Genomic DNA, 19,580 nt, shown 5'->3' on the forward strand with positions numbered 1-19,580 from the left:
TCCATCAGACCAGGGAGCCAATGGCAACGGCAGCCTACTTCCGGGAGGTGACTCGAGCCGAGAGCCCGCCCCATCAGACCAGGGTGCCAATGGCAACGGCGGGCCACATCCAGGAAGTGGCGTCACACAGACGCTCCCCGCCCTCCTTTGACTTGTCGATCATCCCGGGGACGGTCGCCATGGTAACACAATACCTGACACCCTCAGGATGGAAATTGCTGGAAATAACCGAGTTATACAACTCTGTTGATTGCTTTAGGGCAGAGGAGACGTCATTAAGACATATTATTATTCAGGACATAGACAGACAGGGAAACGTTTCCCTTTGGCGGAGGGATGAAGGGGGCAGGAAGTTTGGTGGAGATTTGAGGAAAAGAAAATCATTCACTGCCTAGAAGGGAATCTCGTAATATCTCGTAATATTGCAGTATTTAGATGTTCACTTTTGGAATCGTGTGTGCAATTCTGGTCTCCTTCCTATCCGAAAGATGTTGTGAAACTTGAAAGGGTTCAGAAAAAATTTACAAGGATGTTGCCAGGGTTGGAGGATCTGAGCTACAGAGAGAGGCTGAACAGGCTGGGGCTGATTTCCCTGGAGCGTCGGAGGCTGAGGGGGTGACCTTATAGAGGTTTATAAAATCATGAGGGGCATGGATAGGATAAATAGACAAGGTCTTTTCCCCAGGGTGGGGGTGTCCAGAACTTGACAGCATAGGTTTAAGTTGAGAGGGGAAGGATATAAAAGTAACCGATGAGGCAACTTTTTCACATGGGGTAGTGCATGTATGGAATGAGCTGCCAGAGAAAAGTGGTGGAGGCTGGTACAATTACAGAATTTAAAAGGCATCTGGAAGGGTATATGAATAAGAAAGGTTTAGAGGGATAGGGGCCAAATGCTGGCAAATGGGACTAGATTAATTTAGGATATCTGGTTGGCATGGATGAGTTGGACTGAAGGGTCTGTTTCTGTGCTGTACTCTATGTGCACTTGCGAGGCCAAAGCATAAGAAGCTATGAGTCAAGATTAGAGTAGTGCTGGAAAAGCACAGCAGGTCAGGCAGCATCCGAGGAGCAGGAAAATTGACATTTCGGGCAAAAGCCCTTCATCAGGAATGGCTGCATTCTTATGGCTTTGCATAAGATGCTGTTGTTCAAGTGCTGAAAAATGGAGTTAGCTGAAAAAAGAATAGTTAGCTTGTTTCTGACCAGCACAGACTCAATTGGCCAAAGGGCCTTTTCAGTGCTATAGAGCTCTATAACTCTATGATTTGAAGTCTCTCTATGATATTACTCTGTCACATTGATGACAGGTTTCACTTACTGTACGTTTTGAGAACATTTTCATTAACAAGCTTATTGTAGCTCTTTTTAACAATTCAGTAAAAGAAACAAGCTTTATGGGGAATGAGGATAGAATGGGGTCTTTTGCATGAGAGCAGCTGGTAATAAGTGGAGTTGAGCAGGGGTTATTATTGGGACCACAACTATTCGTGATCTGGAGAAAGGAACAGTGGGCATTGTTGTTACATTTGCAGATGATTTAAAGACAGGTGGAGGGACGGGTAGTGTTGAGGCTGCAAAGACTTGGACAGGCTTAGAGAATAGACAAAGAAGTAGTAGATGAAATACAATGTGAGAAAGTGTGAGGTTATGCAGTTTGGTAGGAAGAATAAAGGAGTAGACTATTTTCTAAATTGGAAAGGCTTGCAAATCTGAAGCACAAAGGGAGTCCAAGTTCAGGATTCTCTTAAAGTCAACATGCAGGTTCACTTGGACGTTAGGAAGGCAAATATAATGTTATCATTTGATTCTAAAGGGATAGAATATAAGAGCAGAAATACACTGCTGAGATTGTATAAGCTCTGGCCAGACTACATTTGGAATACTGAGTGTTTTGGGCTCCGTATCTAATAAAGGATGTGCTGACCTTGGGAAGAGGCCCATAGGAGATTTATGTGAATGATGCTGGGGATGAAGGATTTGTCGGATGAGGACTCTAGGTCAGTAATCAATCGAGTTTAAGATGAGGGAAAATCTGATTGAAACTTACAGAATACTAGAGGCCTGGATAGAGTGGACTTGGAGAAGATGTTTCAAGTAGTAGGAGAGAGTAGAACCTGAGGGCACAGTCTCAGTGAAGGATGACCCTTTAGAACTGAGACGAGAAAGAATTTCTTCAGCCAGAGGATGGCTAGTCTGTGGAAATCATTTCCATAGAGGGCTGCGGAGGCCAGGTAATTTGAGTATGTTTAAGATAGAGATACATAAAATACATTGGTAAGGGGACAAACGTTATGGGGGGGAGGCAGGAGAATGGAGTTGAGAAACATATCAGCCATGATCGAGTTGCAGAGCAGACTCAGTACTCCAAATGGCCCAATTCTACTTTGAATCCTAGGTCTTATGAACAAAAATGTAACAGCTGGATTCTAATATTAAATCAGAAAGACTTTGACTTTTAAAAAAGAATCATGGTAAGTGGGTGTTGCTGAGAAGGGCAACATTTGATAGTCATCCTTAATTGCCCTTGAACTGAGTGGCTTGCTCAGAAGGCACCTAAGAGCCTGTAATCACATTTAGGCCACACAAAGTAAGGATGGTAGATTTCCTTCCCTGAAGGTCTTCACTGAGTAAGATGCATTTTTAAACAATCATGATAGTTGACCCAGTCCCCATGAGATTTGCTTCATTTTTCACATTTATTAATTGAGTTTCAATTTCACAAACTGCTTTATTGGAAGTTGAACCCACATCCCCAGAGCAGTGGCTGGGTGTCTGGATTACTAATGTTATGAATTTGAAGCTGTGTACTGTACCTTTGAGAGAGAGAATGCTGTTCTGAACCGAGAGATTACAAGCACCTGTGTATATGACTAGACAGCAGTCTCAGAGCATACTGGAAAATTGAAAATATGTAACATTCAGCTGTGAAATGGACACCCAAGTTTTGGTTACAGCTTTGACAATAATTCAAATTTAACCAGTTAAAATTATGCCCCAGGATACTAAAACTCAATAACATTTGAATTTATTGTTTTGCCAACATTGAACCAATGAGACAATCTGATGCTGGGAGTATAAACATGTGGGCATTTTGAAAATTGGAGACAGAGCAACTGCCATTGAGACAGAAACGCAGGGAGAACTAACATCTTGCTCTCTAAGAAATTAGGAAACACTCTCTATCAAAGATACCTTTTCATATGAAACATACTCACAGTAAAAAGAAAGACAATGACCCAGGGAGATCCTCAGCCAGAAGAGGGAAGACAAAAGATGACAGCAGTTGTGAAGTTTTGAAATTAAGGTGATGTAATTTTAATAAGTGTCTTATTGGATCAGCATGTTGTTATAGAGTTGAAGGCAGATAGTAAGCTGTTTAGAGAAAGGGAGGGCTTAGAGTTGTGAATAATTGTTTAATGTTCCCTTTTAGAGCTAAAAAAAATTGATTCTGTAAATAGTGGAACTTGGGAGTTCTTAGTCACTCATATTTTAACAGATTACAAGGTGAGATGAGCTTTTCTGGGTGTTAATTAACAGAGGGTTAACACCTCCGTATCATAACACTAGTCCATTGACACTGCCATTAATTTGGAGGAGACAATAGCCAAGTGAATTATCACTAGACTATTCATCCAGAGACTGGATTAGTGGTGCTGGAAGAGCACAGCAGTTCAGGCAGCATCCAACGAGCAGCGAAATCGCTGCTCGTTGGATGCTGCCTGAACTGCTGTGCTCTTCCAGCACCACTAATCCAGTATTTGATTTTCAGCATCTGCAGTCATTGTTTTTACCTTATTCATCCAGAGACCCAGGTAATCCTGGAGACTATAATTCAAACCTCACCATGATGGAATTTGAATCCAATAGAAATCTGGGATTAAGAGTCTAATGATGGCTATGAAATTGTTGTCTATTGTTGGAAAAATCCATCTGGTTCACTCATGCCCCTTAGGGAAAGAAACTGCCAACCTTACCTGAACTGGCCTACATACGACTGCAGACCCAAGCAATCTGGTTGGTTCTAACTGCCCTCTGCGTGATTAGGGTTGGGCAATAAATACTGGTCTGACCAGCAACTGTTATGTCCCATGAATTAATTTTTTAAGAATGAGGTCAGAATTGCCCTTACTACAAGGAAACATATTGAAAAGTTTTTTCAACCACGAACAGACCAACTATTTTGAGATGATGATGAGGAGGGAGTGAGGAAGAAACAATAAAAGATAGAAAATAACTTGCATTTGTGCAAAGTGCAATTATGTTACTAGATTTTATTGAAAAACTCTATAAAGTACACCCAACTGAGAGGCAGCCAATCAATAAACTTTAGGAAATTGAACTACAATAACATTTACTGAAAAATGTCAAAGCACAACTTTTCCTCCTTGTGGTGAGGAATGTGTCCCTGAGGTGAACTGCAGTCTGCATGCCTGTAACTCTCTGTAACTTGTAGCAACTTGTACGCAGTAATTATGGTCCCTTCTCCCATACAACATATTATTGCAGTTACAACCTGAACTGAACTTAGAAACATTGCATTAATGCTGCATTGAGAAACCAAAGACAGAACTTTTCATTTTTCATCCTCTTCTCCAAAGGTAAGATACTGTAAAGGAAAATAAGTCACGTTAGTTTATTTAAAGACAAAGAATTTAATTTTGGCTTCAGCTCAGAAGATTCAAAGCTTTAGTTCAGAAGAACTGGAGCTCAGTTCAGAAAGTAGTAATTTTGCCTAGCAAGGGAATTATGTCAATTAAGTTGTTAGAACTGAGGAAAGTTTAGGCCACCAGAATTGTTCAAGATTCATATCAGCTGACTAGAAAAAGGAATGATTTTAAAAAAGATCTTTACGGCAGAACAAAAATAAACCGGAAAGTGAGAGTTAAAGATGTGCTTTATTTATTTTGTTTTATGTCTGTTCTTGAAGAACATTTGCAATCTCAGCTGAATGTGTTTCAATGACTAACCACCAATGGCAAAAAATAAACATATGATCTATAAAGCCAGGTTTCAATCTGTCAACAGAAATTTCCTGTGCTACCGTCAGTTGGGATGATAACACTATTCATAGGAGATAAAACAATGGAGTTTTGAATTTCATTCCTAATTATTCATTAGTAGGCTTGACAATGAAACCAATAATTCCCTTTCTTAAAAGTAGAATTTAAGTTTGCACCTTACAGTAGTTTCAAACAATCAATATGTGTATCCATAATAAAGGGCATAGTTGTTTTACTAACTCAAAAACAACATTCATTCACTCTCAGCATGTGGACATTATTCACCAGTACTTACTGTCCATTTCTAGTTACATCTGGCACTTCTTTGAGCCACTATCAGCAATTTGGTGTCAGAGTGACTTGCTAGGTCATTTCAAGGAATAGTTACTAGCCAACTGAAGTCACATACAGGCCACAAGATCTTCCCCTTAAGGACATAATGAAACAGTCAGGCCATTTGAATGACACCAGCTTCATTTTCATTAAACTCAATTCAAATTTTAAATGGGATTGAAGTCTCAAGATTATTAATCCAATGACATAAAGACAAATGTACTCTATCCTATACATTGTTTAAGTTCTCCAATCACTGTCGACAATAATAAAGATAGTTGGTTCATTAATCAGTCTAATGTTCCGTCTCAATTTCACAATTTTATTTCAAAAAATTACGAATTTGCTTTTTTTTTAGAAACCTCAAACAAAATTAGTTTGCAATTCCCTACAAAAAAATGGTTTTGCTACTAAAATAATCAGCGCACATTCCTCCAGAGATTCTAAGAGCTAAAGAAATTAATAAACTAACAGCAAAAAGAAAATAGTTTTACATGTGACGGCAGCCAAAAAACAGTACCTTATTTTCCTGTTGGATGCAAGTTTTTACCCAATGAGGCTCTTGTTAAAGTCACCCAACTCAACTGCTTCTAAAATATCCTAGAACAGGTAAAAGTGATGACTTACAATCACATAATAATAAAATCAAGAGAGCCTCTTTATGCTTACAGGATGGTGTCTTAGCACATTTCAATATGACCACAAAATACAGAAGCAGAAGTCAGCCATTTAGCTCATTGAGTCTGCTCTGTCATTTAAACAGATCATGGTTGATCTGGTAATTAACTCAATTTTCTTGCCCTTTTTGCCATAGCCCTCAATTCCCTTATTGGTTAAAAATCTATTTCTGCTTTGAATATATTTAATGACCCAGATTCTGTTGCCCTATGCAGTAAAGAATTCCATAGATTCAGTAACCTAAGAGAAGAAATTCCTCATCTCCATCTTAAATGGGCAACCCTTGATTCTGAGATTGTCTCCTCTGGTCTGAGACGCTTCCACAAGGGAAACAACTGTTTTGTATTCACCCCGTCAAATTCCCCGAAAATCTTGTATGTTTCAATCAGGCTACCTATAATTCTTTTAAACTCAAATGAGTACAGGCCCAACCTAGGTTACCTCAGATTACAACAGGATCTTGATCAGACGGGCCAATGGGCTGAGAAGTGGCAAATGTAGTTTATTTCAGTTAATGCGAGGTGCTGCAGTTTGGGAAAGCAAATCTTAGCAGGACTTATACACTTAATGGTAAGGTCCTAGGGAATGTTGCTGAACAAAGAGACCTTGGAGTGCAGGTTCATTGCTACTTGAAAGTAGAGTCGCAGGTAGATAGGTTAGTGAAGAAGGCGTTTGGTATGCTTTCCTTTATTCGTCAGAATATTGAGTACAGGAGTTGGGAGGTCATGTTGCAGCTGTACAGGTCATTGGTTAGGTCACTGTTGGAATATTGCGTGCAATTCTGGTCTCCTTCCTATTGGAAAGATGTTGTGAAACTTGAAGGGTTCAGAAAAGATTTACAAGGATGTTGCCAGGGTTGAAGGATTTGAGCTACAGGAAGAGGCTGAACAAGCGGCACACGGTGGCACAGTGGTTAGCACTGTTGCCTCACAGCGCCAGAGACCCGGGTTCAATTCCCGCCTCAGGCGACTGACTGTGTGGAGTTTGCACATTCTCCCCGTGTCTGCGTGGGTTTCCTCTGGGTGCTCCGGTTTCCTCCCACAGTCCAAAGATGTGCAGGTTGGGTGAATTGGCCATGCTAAATTGTCCATAGTGTTAGGTAAGGGGTAAATGTAGGGGTATGGGTGGGTTGTGCTTCGGCGCGTCGGTGTGGACTTGTTGGGCTGAAAGGCGTGTTTCCACACTGTAAAGTAATCTAATCTAATCTAAAATCTAATATCAAGCTGGGGCTGTTTTCCCTGGAGCGTCGGAGGCTGAGGGGTGATCTTATAGAGGTTTACAAAATTATGAGGGGCATGGATAGGGTAAATAGACAAAGTCTTTTCCCTGGTGTGGGGGGAGTCCAGAACTAGAGGGCATAGATTTAGGGTGAGAGGGGAAAGATATAAAAGAGACTTAAGGGGCAATGTTTTCATGCAGAAAGTGGTGTGTGTATGGAATGAGCTGCCAGAGGATGTGGTGGAGGCTGTTACAATTGCAATATTTAAGAGGCATTTGGATGGGTATATGAATAAGGAAGGGTTTGAAGGGATATGGGCCGGGTGCTGGCAGGTGGGACTAGATTGGGTTGGGATATCTGGTCTGCATGGATGGGTTGGAACGAAGGGTCTGTTTCTACGCTGTACATCTCTATGACTCTACTCAACCTCTCCTCATAAAACAGAACCTCCTCTGGACTGTTTCCAAGTCCAGTATGTTTTTCCTTAGATAAGGGAACCAGAATTGTTCACAGCATTCTAGCTGTGGTATGACCAGTACCTTGTATAGTTTGGCGAGACCTCCCTATTTTTAAATTCCATTTCCTTTAATCAGGCACAAAACTAACAGGAAGGAATTAAGAGCATGGTACTCATTTTATTTTCATTTTTTGCTCAACTTCTAATTTAATATTTCTATTAATTTAATTTCTCTTCCCTCCTTTTTGGTCCCTTTGTTCTATTCCAACTTTAACTAGCCAAGAGTAAAGGCAACTGTGAAAGAGACTGAGATAAATCATTCCTGTTTCCTCACAGATCTGTCTCGGACAGCTGAGCTGCCTGTCCCCAAACACACCTGTTGTATGAACAGGATGGATTCAGGGTGATATGGTGGCTCAGTGGTTAGCACTGTCTCATAATGCCAGGAACCCAAGTTGGATTCCAGCCTCTGGCGACTGTCTGTGTGGAGTTTCCACATTCTCCCTGTCTCTGTGTGGGTTTCCTCCAGGTGCTCCAGTTTCCTCCCACTATCCAAAGATGTGCAGATTGGGTGAATTGGCCATGCTATATATTGGCCCATAGAGTTCAGGAATGTGGGGTCAGTGGTAAATGTAGAGTAATAGGGTAGGGGAATGGGTCTGGGTGGGATACTGTTCGGAGGGTTGGTGTGGCCTGTTTCCACACTGTCGGGATTCTATGAAAGAAAGTTATTTCCAAAATGCAACAGTCATGATTTCTGTTCATTGAGAATAAATTGGTTCATCAGGGAAATTTCAAAACTAGATTAGATTAGATTAGATTACTTACAGTGTGGAAACAGGCCCTTCGGCCCAACAAGTCCACACCGCCCCGCCGAAGCGTAACCCACCCATACCCCTACATCTACATTTACCCCTTACCTAACACTACGGGTAATTTAGCATGGCCAATTCACCTGGCCTGCACATCTTTGGACTGTGGGAGGAAACCGGAGCACCCGGAGGAAACCCACGCAGACACGGGGAGAACGTGCAAACTCCACACAGTCAGTCGCCTGAGGCAGGAATTGAACCCGGGTCTCAGGCGCTGTGAGGCAGCAGTGCTAACCACTGTGCCACCGTGCCGCCCAGTTAACTAGTTATGACCAGTTAGCTATTAATATCAAGGAACAGACAAGGGGAGAATGTTTTGAGGAAAATATATAACAAGCAAGGAAACATTTTTAAAAATCAGACATAGGACTTAGGAACAAGAGTAGGCCATTTAGTCCTTCAAGCCTGCTTTGCTATTCAAAAACATGATGACTGATCAGGTTAGGGACTTATTTCTACTTTTTTGTCTTACTCGATTCCCTTGTATTTAAAAAAAAATCTAATGTATTACCTATTTTTAAAAAATGTGATCAGGCAAAATAATATAAGATTTCTTCTGCATTGTTTCACATTCCACAAGTAAGCAGGATAAAAGATTCCAAATATCCCAACTCTGCATTAGTAAGGAAAAATATTGGAGATTTTTCATAACCACCGGAATGGGATTTTAGGGAATGAAACAATTTGAGTTGAACTCCTGTGAAATCACACAGAGATAAATGCAGTTTCAAGTAAAGGTCAGCCAGAGGTGAGAATAATGGACCCTTTCGAGCAAGATGTCCTTTAGCAAATACACTACATCAGTGCCATCTTGTGGTGAATATTAAATACTTCAGTCACATTTGACATAATGGTATCAGTTCAGCTAATCAACTTCTGGATTAGTGGTGCTGGAAGAGCACAGCAGTTCAGGCAGCATCCAAGTAGCTTCGAAATCGACGTTTCGGGCAAAAGCCCTTCATCAGGAATAAAGGCAGTGAGCCTGAAGCGTGGAGAGATAAGCTAGAGGAGGGTGGGGGTGGGGAGAAAGTAGCATAGAGTACAATGGTGAGTGGGGGAGGGGATGAAGGTGATAGGTCAGGGAGGAGAGGGTGGAGTGGATAGGCGGAAAAGGAGATAGGCAGGTAGGACAAGTCCGGACAAGTCATGGGGACAGTTACTGAGCTGGAAGTTTAGAACTAGGGTGAGGTGGGGGAAGGGGAAATGAGGAAACTGTTGAAGTCCACATTGATGCCCTGGGGTTGAAGTGTTCCGAGGCGGAAGATGAGGCGTTCTTCCTCCAGGCGTCTGGTGGTGAGGGAGCGGCGGTGAAGGAGGCCCAGGACCTCCATGTCCTCGGCAGAGTGGGAGGGGGAGTTGAAATGTTGGGCCACGGGGCGGTGTGGTTGATTGGTGCGGGTGTCCCGGAGATGTTCCCTAAAGCGCTCTGCTAGGAGGCGTCCAGTCTCCCCAATGTAGAGGAGACCGCATCGGAAGCAACGGATACAATAAATGATATTAGTGGATGTGCAAGTAAAACTTTAATGGTTGTGGAAGGCTCCTTTAGGGCCTTGGATAGAGGTGAAGGAGGAGGTGTGGGCACAGGTTTTACATTTCCTGCGGTGGCAGGGGAAAGTGCCAGGATTGGAGGATGGGTTGTTTGGGGGCGTGGACCTGACCAGGTAGTCGCGGAGGAACGGTCTTTGCGGAAGGCGGAAAGGGGTGGGGAGGGAAATATATCCCTGGTAGTGGGGTCTGTTTGGAGGTGGCGGAAATGTCGGCGGATAATTTGGTTTATGCGAAGGTTGGTAGGGTAGAAGGTGAGCACCAGAGGCGTTCTATCCTTGTTACGGTTGGAGGGGTGGGGTCTGAGGGCGGAGGTGCGGGATGTAGACGAGATGCGTTGGAGGGCATCTTTAACCACGTGGGAAGGGAAATTGCGGTCTCTAAAGATGGAGGCCATCTGGTGTGTTCTGTGGTGGAACTGGTCCTCCTGGGAGCAGATACGGCGGAGGCGGAGGAATTGGGAGTACGGGATGGCATTTTTGCAAGAGGTAGGGTGAGAAGAGGTGTAATCCAGGTAGCTGTGGGAGTCGGTGGGTTTGTAAAAAATGTCAGTGTCAAGTCGGTCGTCATTATTGGAGATGGAGAGGTCCAGGAAGGGGAGGGAGGTGTCAGAGATGGTCCAGGTAAATTTAAGGTCAGGGTGGAATGTGTTGGTGAAGTTGATGAATTGCTCAACCTCCTCGCAGGAGCACGAGGTGGCGCCAATGCAGTCATCAATGTAGCGGAGGAAGAGGTGGGGAGTGGTGCCGGTGTAATTACGGAAGATCAACGGCTCTACGTAGCCAACAAAGAGACAGGCATAGCTGGGGCCCATACATGTGCCCATGGCTACCCCTTTGGTCTGGAGGAAGTGGGAGGATTCAAAGGAGAAATTATTAAGGGTGAGGACCAGTTCGGCCAAACGAATGAGAGTGTCGGTGGAAGGGTACTGTTGGGGACGTCTGGAGAGGGGAAATCGGAGGGCTTGGAGGCCCTGGCCCTGGAGGTGTAGAGGGATTGGATATCCATGGTGAAGATGAGGTGTTGGGGGCTAGGGAAACGGAAGTCTTGGAGGAGGTGGAGGGCGTGGGTGGTGTCTCAAACGTATGTGGGGAGTTCCTGGACTAGGCATGCTCCTGCCCCACTGAACTCATCTCTACCTACCTCGACACTGTCCTATCCCCCCTAGTCCAGGAACTCCCCACATATGTTCGAGACACCACCCACGCCCTCCACCTCCTCCAAGACTTCCGTTTCCCTGGCCCCCAACGCCTCATCTTCACCATGGATATCCAATCCCTCTACACCTCCATCGCCATGACCAGGGCCTCCAAGCCCTCCGTTTTTTTCTCTCAGACGACCCCAACAGTACCCTTCCACCGACACTCTCATTCGTTTGGCCGAACTGGTCCTCACCCTTAACAATTTCTCCTTTGAATCCTCCCACTTCCTCCAGACCAAAGGGGTAGCCATGGGCACACGTATGGGCCCCAGCTATGCCTGTCTCTTTGTTGGCTACGTAGAGCAGTTGATCTTCCGTAATTACACCGGCACCACTCCCCACCTCTTCCTCCGCTACATTGATGACTGCATTGGCGCCACCTCGTGCTCCTGCGAGGAGGTTGAGCAATTCATCAACTTCACCAACACATTCCACCCTGACCTTAAATTTACCTGGACCATCTCTGACACCTCCCTCCCCTTCCTGGACCTCTCCATCTCCATTAATGACGACCGACTTGACACTGACATATTTTACAAACCCACCGACTCCCACAGCTACCTGGATTACACCTCTTCCCACCCTACCTCTTGCAAAAATGCCATCCCGTATTCCCAATTCCTCCGCCGTATCTGCAACCAGGAGGACCAGTTCCACCACAGAACACACCAGATGGCCTCCTTCTTTAGAGACCGCAATTTCCCTTCCCACGTGGTTAAAGATGCCCTCCAACGCATCTCGTCTACATCCCGCACCTCCGCCCTCAGACCCCACCCCTCCAACCGTAACAAGGACAGAACGCCCCTGGTGCTCACCTTCCACCCTACCAACCTTCGCATAAACCAAATTATTCGCCGACATTTCCGCCACCTCCAAACAGACCCCACTACCAGGGATATATTTCCCTCCCCACCCCTTTCCGCCTTCCGCAAAGACCGTTCCCTCCGCGACTACCTGGTCAGGTCCACGCCCCCAAACAACCCACCCTCCAATCCTGGCACTTTCCCCTGCCACTGCAGGAAATGTAAAACCTGCGCCCACACTTCCTCCCTCACCTCTATCCAAGGCCCTAAAGGAGCCTTCTACATCCATCAAAGTTTTACTTGCACATCCACCAATATCATTTATTGTATCCGTTGCTCCCGATGCAGTCTCCTCTACATTGTGGAGACTGGGCGCCTCCTAGCAGAGCGCTTTAGGGAACATCTCCGGGACACCCGCACCAATCAACCACACCGCCCCGTGGCCCAACATTTCAACTCCCCCTCCCACTCTGCCGAGGACATGTAGGTCCCCCCTGGGCCTCCTTCACCGCCGCTCCCTCACCACCAGACGCCTGGAGGAAGAACACCTCATCTTCTGCCTCGGAACACTTCAACCCCAAGGCATCAATGTGGACTTCAACAGTTTCCTCATTTCCCCTTCCCCCACCTCACCCTAGTTCCAAACTTCCAGCTCAGTAACTGTCCCCATGACTTGTCCTACCTGCCTATCTTCTTTTCCACCTATCCACTCCACCCTCTCCTCCTTGACCTATCACCTTCATCCCCTCCCCCACTCAACCATTGTACTCTATGCTACTTTCTCCCCACCCCCACCCTCCTCTAGCTTATCTCTCCACGCTTCAGGCTCACTGCCTTTATTCCTGATGAAGAGCTTTTGCCCGAAACGTCGATTTCGAAGCTCCTTGGATGCTGCCTGAACTGCTGTGCTCTTCCAGCACCACTAATCCAGAATCTGGTTTCCAGCATCTGCAGTCACTGTTTTTACTCAGCTAATCAACTGTCATCTAATATTCTGAGGGTAACACAACAATCACAGCACGACATCCAGTCATAATACATTGAGTCAGAGTTGTACAGCACCGAAACAGATCCTTCAGTCCAACCTATCCATGCCACCAGATATCCTAAATTAATCTAGTCCTATTTGCCAGCATTTGGCATCTTAAAACACTTTTAAATTTTAAGTTAAAGATTTGTTTCACAAGATGCAGAGGTAGAATAGGGTAAAAGGCCGGCACAACATTAAGGATCGACTGTGCTGTACTGTTCTATGTTCTAAACCCTTCCTACTCATATACCCATCCATATTCCTTTTAAATGTTGTAATTGTATCAGCCTCTTACACTTTCTCTGGTAGCTCATTTCTCACATGCAACACCCTCTGTGTGAAAGGGTTGCCCCTTAGGTCCCTTTTAAATCTTCCACCTCTCACCTTAAACCTATGCCCTCTGGTTTTGGAATCCCCTATGCTGGTAAAAACCTAAGAACAGCAATGAGTCACTCAACTCCTTTAGCTTATTCTACTCTTCTGAGAGATCATGACTGATTTATAACCCAAGTTCAGTTACATGTTTTGGCATCATATCCTTTAATTTTTTTTGTTTAAAAAAGTTATCAATCTCGGATTTAAAATCGTTGACTAAGCGAGCTTTCTGATGCGGTTATGAAGTCTCTTTTCTAATTTAACCCTTGAAGCCTGGAAAATATTCTGTTGATTCCAAGTGCACTTAAGTTCAAACATCCCTTCTAAGATACACTGCCCAAAAATATACACATTGCTCCACATATTGTCTGTGTATAATTGTAGCAAAATTTCCGTTCTACATAGAAAGGTAGCAAATTCCACTTGCATTTTGATTTTTTTTTGTACCAGTCAGCTAAGTTTTATTGATCTCTGCAAATGGATCTCAAATTCTTGGACCTCCACTGGATGGTATGTTACCTCCAGGGGCCAAGGTCAAGGATGTCATGGAACAACTGTGGCAGTCAGAGGGTGAAGGATGAGCAGGCAGAGCTGGTCATCCATGTTGGGATCAATGACACAAGAAATAGAAATGAGATCCTACAGCAAACTTTGGGGAACTAGGTAGAACATTGAAAAGCAGGACTTCAAAAAGGTAGTAATCTCTGGATTTATAGTGGCAAGTTCTTCAAGAGAAGGCTAGAGCAGGACAGAGAGTTTTAGATTCATGAAATAATGGAACTAGGAGCCAGGACACGTACAAGTTGAATGGTTATATTTAAACAACAGGATGGATATTATCACAGGGAGGTTTGCTAATGCTGTGGGGGCAGATTTAAACTGAAGTGACAAGGAGTGGGATCTTGACAAGTAGCTCAGAGGGAGAGAAGCTGAGGTGGAATTAGACGTTAAAACACAAGTGAGTGAATCTGGAATGAAGAGGAAACAGGCTAAATAAGAAAGACGAGGATTTAACAAGGAGCCTGAGGAATAAGATAGATGGATTGTGGAAACAAACAGACATGTAGGCGTATGATATTATAACTATGATTGAGAATTGGCTAAAAGATGGGCAAATTAGAAAGCTCAACATTCCTGGTTTATAGAGCATTCAGACAAGCTCGAGATAATAGAAAAGTGAGTGCGGAGCTGACCGAGGCGGAGTGACCTAAGTCTGCTCCCCCATCTCATGATCACTTTGTTGCCTTAAACTGATGATCACAATAAAAACAAGAATGGAAAAGATAAATGTTACACTGATCCAGACAGGATATTCTGAGGTTGGGATTCAGACAAACATTGTTGGGAAGGAGAATAGTATTGTATATAACGTATTGATAACTATCTAATTTGGACGTGTCTCATACTCATACCATGTAGCCGAAGTGGAAAGTACTCCTTGGGAGAAAAATGCCTCATGATACATATACAAAAAAACTCCACTATAGGGTGTTAAATAGAATGAGCTACTGGCAATCCCAATCTTTCACCTCACAAAATAAACATAGTAATGTACTATCGGTCAACCATGCCTGGCGAGTCTGTTCGTTGTGTGAATATCGAAAGGGCAAATTTGTTCTTCCAATTGGCTAGTCATATTACACATAAATGCTGTACCCGAATTTTATTCCAAAGTAAGTGAAATTTGATAAAGAAAAGTTTATGGAGAAGGGCCACATAATTTACCTGGATTTGTTTCAAGACATCTCGCTGCATTTCCACAGTTTTATGATAAACGTCATGATCAGAGCTGTTGTACATCACCGCATTCTGGAACATTAGCATAATATCCCGCTGAAATTCAACAGTTGTGCGAATCAGCCCTTTTCTGATGTTTCTCTTTATATTGGACAAATCCATTGGTCTGTAATAAACAGATGCAATGATAAGTGGCTGCATGGCAGATAACACATGAACACAGGTGATGTATTAAACAGCACAGTTACTGACAATGCACAGAGACCCTCTTATTCTCAAGCTGCAGGATGTTAATTTTTAAGTGCTGGTACATGAAAACGCTTTATGAAATCGCTCCGAACAAGGAGGTAAATGAACAAACAAACCATCATGACATCTTTGAAACTGTTCAACATTTTAAGTTAACTTCTTTGATGTATTGTGCACTTGTTTATTCAATTGATATCCCTTACTACAAATGTACAATTGAAGCTCCTCTGCTGAGCAAGAGCGTTCCTTGAAGTGAAATTTGCATGTGTGAGATGCTGAAGTTGCTCTGCAAGACATCTGCCAGTTTAAAATTCATGCACTACATTACTGGAGGAGAGAAGAAAGACAAAAAGTACATCAAGCAATAAGGAACTTCTCAAACAAAGAGAAGCATTGGCCATACTTTTAGTATTGGTTTGGTTCCCCCACAACAATTACCATCTTTTCCAGAACAACTGCGCGATTTCCTCTGTGGTGCTAATGGTGTGTCTTGGATTTATTTTGGGATACTTACACTGCTAAGTGGAAGGTGTACATAAAGTAAAACCATTTGTTTCCAGAAAATATTAAATTATTATTGTGCTGTTTTGCAGAGATTGTGAAACCCTTTTCAATTCTCAAAGTTATGCTTCAAAGGAAGAAACTGTGAGAGTCAATATTGTTGTGTTTAGATGAGTTAAAGAAGGCTCTGCTGACATTACCTGATTTGGGAGGGGCCTCCAGTTCTAGAATGTGTGTCAAACTACCTTTTGCTTGTCTCTCTTACTAATGGTTGTTACTGTGCATGGGATTTCATACATTTACCCAAGATAGTGTAAGTGAAAGTCAGCACCTCCAACACTTTCTCTGTACTGCATCAGAGCATCCATTTTGATTTTTGTGCTAGTGGGCGCATTGAACCTACAACCTTATGTTTCAGAGGCAAGTGTGCTTCTAACTGAGCTGCAAAGATATGGAATATGGGTCATTAAAGAATAGATTATGCATAGCTGTGCTGATGCAGTAATATTAGGAATATCTTGTTTGGACAGTTATTGATAAATGCAAATAAAAAACATCTAGAATAAATTTTATGTACTGCTGCTGAGCTCTGCAGATATAATTCATGGAAAGCAAGTAGTTAGCCAGTACACACTAGGAGAAATAGAAATGCAAATTATTTATTAAATGGAGACAGAGATTGGGTACCATGAATGTCCAAAGCGGCATGGTTGTCCTTGCTCATGAGTCACAAAGCTCACATACAACTCCAGCAAACAATTAGAAATGATAAGTTAGCTTTAATTGCCAAAGGGTAAGTGTGCAGGAGCAAAGATATCTTGCTGCAATTGTATAGCTTGGGTGAGACTGCAGCTGGGGTAGTGCGTACATTTTTGTCAACTTCCCCACTTACTATAGAGGAAGCATCATTAAAGTTCACCAGCCTGACTCCTGGGGGTAGCAGGATTATTCTACAAGCAGACGTTGAGCAAACTCGGCCTGTATTCTCTACAGTCAACAAGTATGAAAGGGAATCTCGCTGAAGATCACAAAGTTCCCAGTAGGCTCAACAGGATCTATGCAGGAAGGAGTTTTCCCTACCTACCAGGGTCTAAAATCAGGGACATAGTCTCAGAATAAGTGGTATGCCGTTTTGGACTGAGATGAGGAGGAATTTTGCCTGAGGGTGATGGACCTCTGGAATTCTCTACTCAGTGGGGTGTAGAAATAAAGTTATTGAGGATGTCCAAGACAAAGATTTATAGGTTTATAAATATTAAAAATGTCAACAATATGGGGATACGAAAATGGCATTGAGGTAGTTAACCACAATCTAATGAAATGCCAGAGCAGGCTGTAACGGGGGCGGCACGGTGGCACAGTGGTTAGCACTGCTGCCTCACAGCGCCAGAGATCCGGGCTCAATTCCCGCCTCAGGCGACTGACTGTGTGGAGTTTGCATGTTCTCCCCGTGTCTGCATGGGTTTCCTCCGGGTGCTCTGGTTTCCTCCCACAGTCCAAAGATGTGCAGGTTAGGTGAATTAGCCATGCTAAATTGCCCATAGTGTTAGGTAAGGGGTAAATGTAGGGTTATGGGTAGGTTACGCTTCAGTGGGTTGGTATGGACTTGTTGGGCCAAAGGGCCTGTTTCCACACTGTAAGTAATCTAATCTAATGTGTAACAGATGCACAATGTACTCCTGCTTCTTACTTGCCATATTCCTAGCCTGACTTAGCCTGGAACTACTAAAATAGAAATTGCTGGAAAAGCTCAGGAAGTCTGGCAGCACCTGTACAGAGAAATTAGAGTTATCATTTCGGTTCGTGACCCTTCCTCAGAACTCTGGAAGGGTCACTTGACCTGAAATGTTAACTCCATTTCTCTCCACAGATGCTGACAGACCTCCTGAGCTTTTCCAGAAATTTTTGTCTGTGATTTACAGCATTCACGATTCTCTCAGTTTTTATTTAAATAGAAAAGGTTGATTTTCCTCAGCAAGTGAAGTTAAAATTTTCCTGAGGTGGTGAAATAAATGGATGTAGATTCCATTAGGAAATCGTACTGGGTCTGTCAAATGAACCTGGTTACTGGACCAAGTCAAGCCTTCCCATTCTATATTTTTAATTTTCTTAATGTGTGTTTCAGACGCTCTATGTTCCTGACGCTCCTTACCTATGGACTCGGCTATGATATCCAGGAACACGTTCCTCAGTTACTGGGTTCAAAAACAGGCTAGCAAATCTGCAAATACCAGAGGTGATTAGCACATTGAACACATTGCTACAAAAAATACCTGTTTTACATCTTTTGATCTAGAATGCAGAAGCAACAAAGTTTGATTAAGATCCTACATGTAGGGTGCTCATATAAATCAGAAAATACATAGCTTTATGAAGTTAGGACTGTTACACCCAGAACAGATAATACAAAGGGTGTACAATGTTACTCATTCTTTTCCTTCCAGTATGTGTCAGTTTCTGATTTTCTCTCTGTTACTCACTCGTTTCTTTTTCTCTGCATCTTCTACTCTCTTGCTCTCTCTTTCTCTCTCACTATAAAGATAATTTTCCAAATTCAAAATTTGAATAGAGGGCAGGCCAGACGTAATTTGGTTGTCATTTTAAAGTCATATATTCTGCTTTTATTTATGTTTCCATTATAAGGTTCTATATCTGTAACTTAGTGGAAGCTGTACATGTAAACTTGCATTCTGTAATGATACAGTTGTCAGTGATGATATCATAACATTCCACAGAAAGAAAGGTATAACTACGTATTTACAGAGAGTAGTTTCCCTTCACAAATAGAAATATTGGAAATTGAGAAAAAGGTGGACAGGTGTTGGAAGATCTCAGATTTTTAATAAGATATTTTTTAGATTTCCTGCAGTTGTGCACATGGGCAGTGCACATCATCTTAATAACATTTATAAAACTTGACCTTAAAGGGGCAGGTCATTTTACACAATTGCTCACAAACAAATGAATGCAATCTTTGTTACATAGATGCAATATTTACTTTCTTCATAAAGTTTACTTTATCATGAGATCCACAATTATAAAAAATAAAACAAATCTACCAACATCCTTATGGAAATGACCATACAATAGCCTGTTTTGCTTGTTTGATGCTCTTATAATAGGATTTCCCTCATATACATCTCTAATACTGCACAATTTGATATTAAGTGGTTTGGGGCTCCCCTAACATTTGACTGATCTACACCAACAGTAAACTCCTCTGCACAACAACTAATAATTTTAATGTCAAACCAACAGTCTAGTGTGACCTCCCTGGCATGAATGTTGTGTGCTGCAATGTTGATTTTTGAGTTGAAATACTCATTCTTAACACCAATAATGCACTCATTTTCAGATAAGCATAGTCAAGGAATTCCTGACAATCACTGATCATCATTACAAATGTTTACAGCGCAGGTACCATCCTTCCCCCTAGTCTGTGAAGTAGTCAGCCATCTCCACACTGCTGAAAAAGACCTTCATTGATATTTCCACTTGTGAACAGAAAAGTTGCTAACCTGACACAGAGTAGGGAACATCTTTTCCAACTCAATGGCTAAACAACTACAAACTCCTA

General features: G+C 42.8%; 1 protein-coding gene and 1 long non-coding RNA gene across 3 annotated transcripts in view; one reads left to right on the forward strand and one right to left on the reverse strand.

The window, feature by feature from the left end:
• Positions 1-4,259: 4,259 nt before the first annotated feature.
• Positions 4,260-19,580, reverse strand: part of brd8a (bromodomain containing 8a) — a 96,182-nt gene continuing 80,861 nt past the window's right edge. Inside the window, exons 27-30 of the mRNA XM_072560092.1 lie at positions 18,156-18,224; positions 15,242-15,419; positions 5,857-5,936; positions 4,260-4,609 (exon numbers count right to left, since the gene is read on the reverse strand). Coding sequence (XP_072416193.1) covers positions 5,883-5,936; positions 15,242-15,419; positions 18,156-18,224 — 301 coding nt within the window. The 3' untranslated portion in view covers positions 4,260-4,609; positions 5,857-5,882. The remainder of the gene's footprint in view (positions 4,610-5,856; positions 5,937-15,241; positions 15,420-18,155; positions 18,225-19,580) is intronic.
• Positions 4,517-19,580, forward strand: part of LOC140464688 (uncharacterized) — a 32,032-nt gene continuing 16,968 nt past the window's right edge. For both annotated transcript variants that reach the window (XR_011954960.1, XR_011954961.1), the window contains exons 1-2: positions 4,517-4,601; positions 18,129-18,239. This is a non-coding gene — a long non-coding RNA (uncharacterized lncRNA). The remainder of the gene's footprint in view (positions 4,602-18,128; positions 18,240-19,580) is intronic.

Source organism: Chiloscyllium punctatum, chromosome 40, assembly GCF_047496795.1.
Source record: "Chiloscyllium punctatum isolate Juve2018m chromosome 40, sChiPun1.3, whole genome shotgun sequence".
NCBI lineage: Eukaryota > Metazoa > Chordata > Chondrichthyes > Orectolobiformes > Hemiscylliidae > Chiloscyllium > Chiloscyllium punctatum.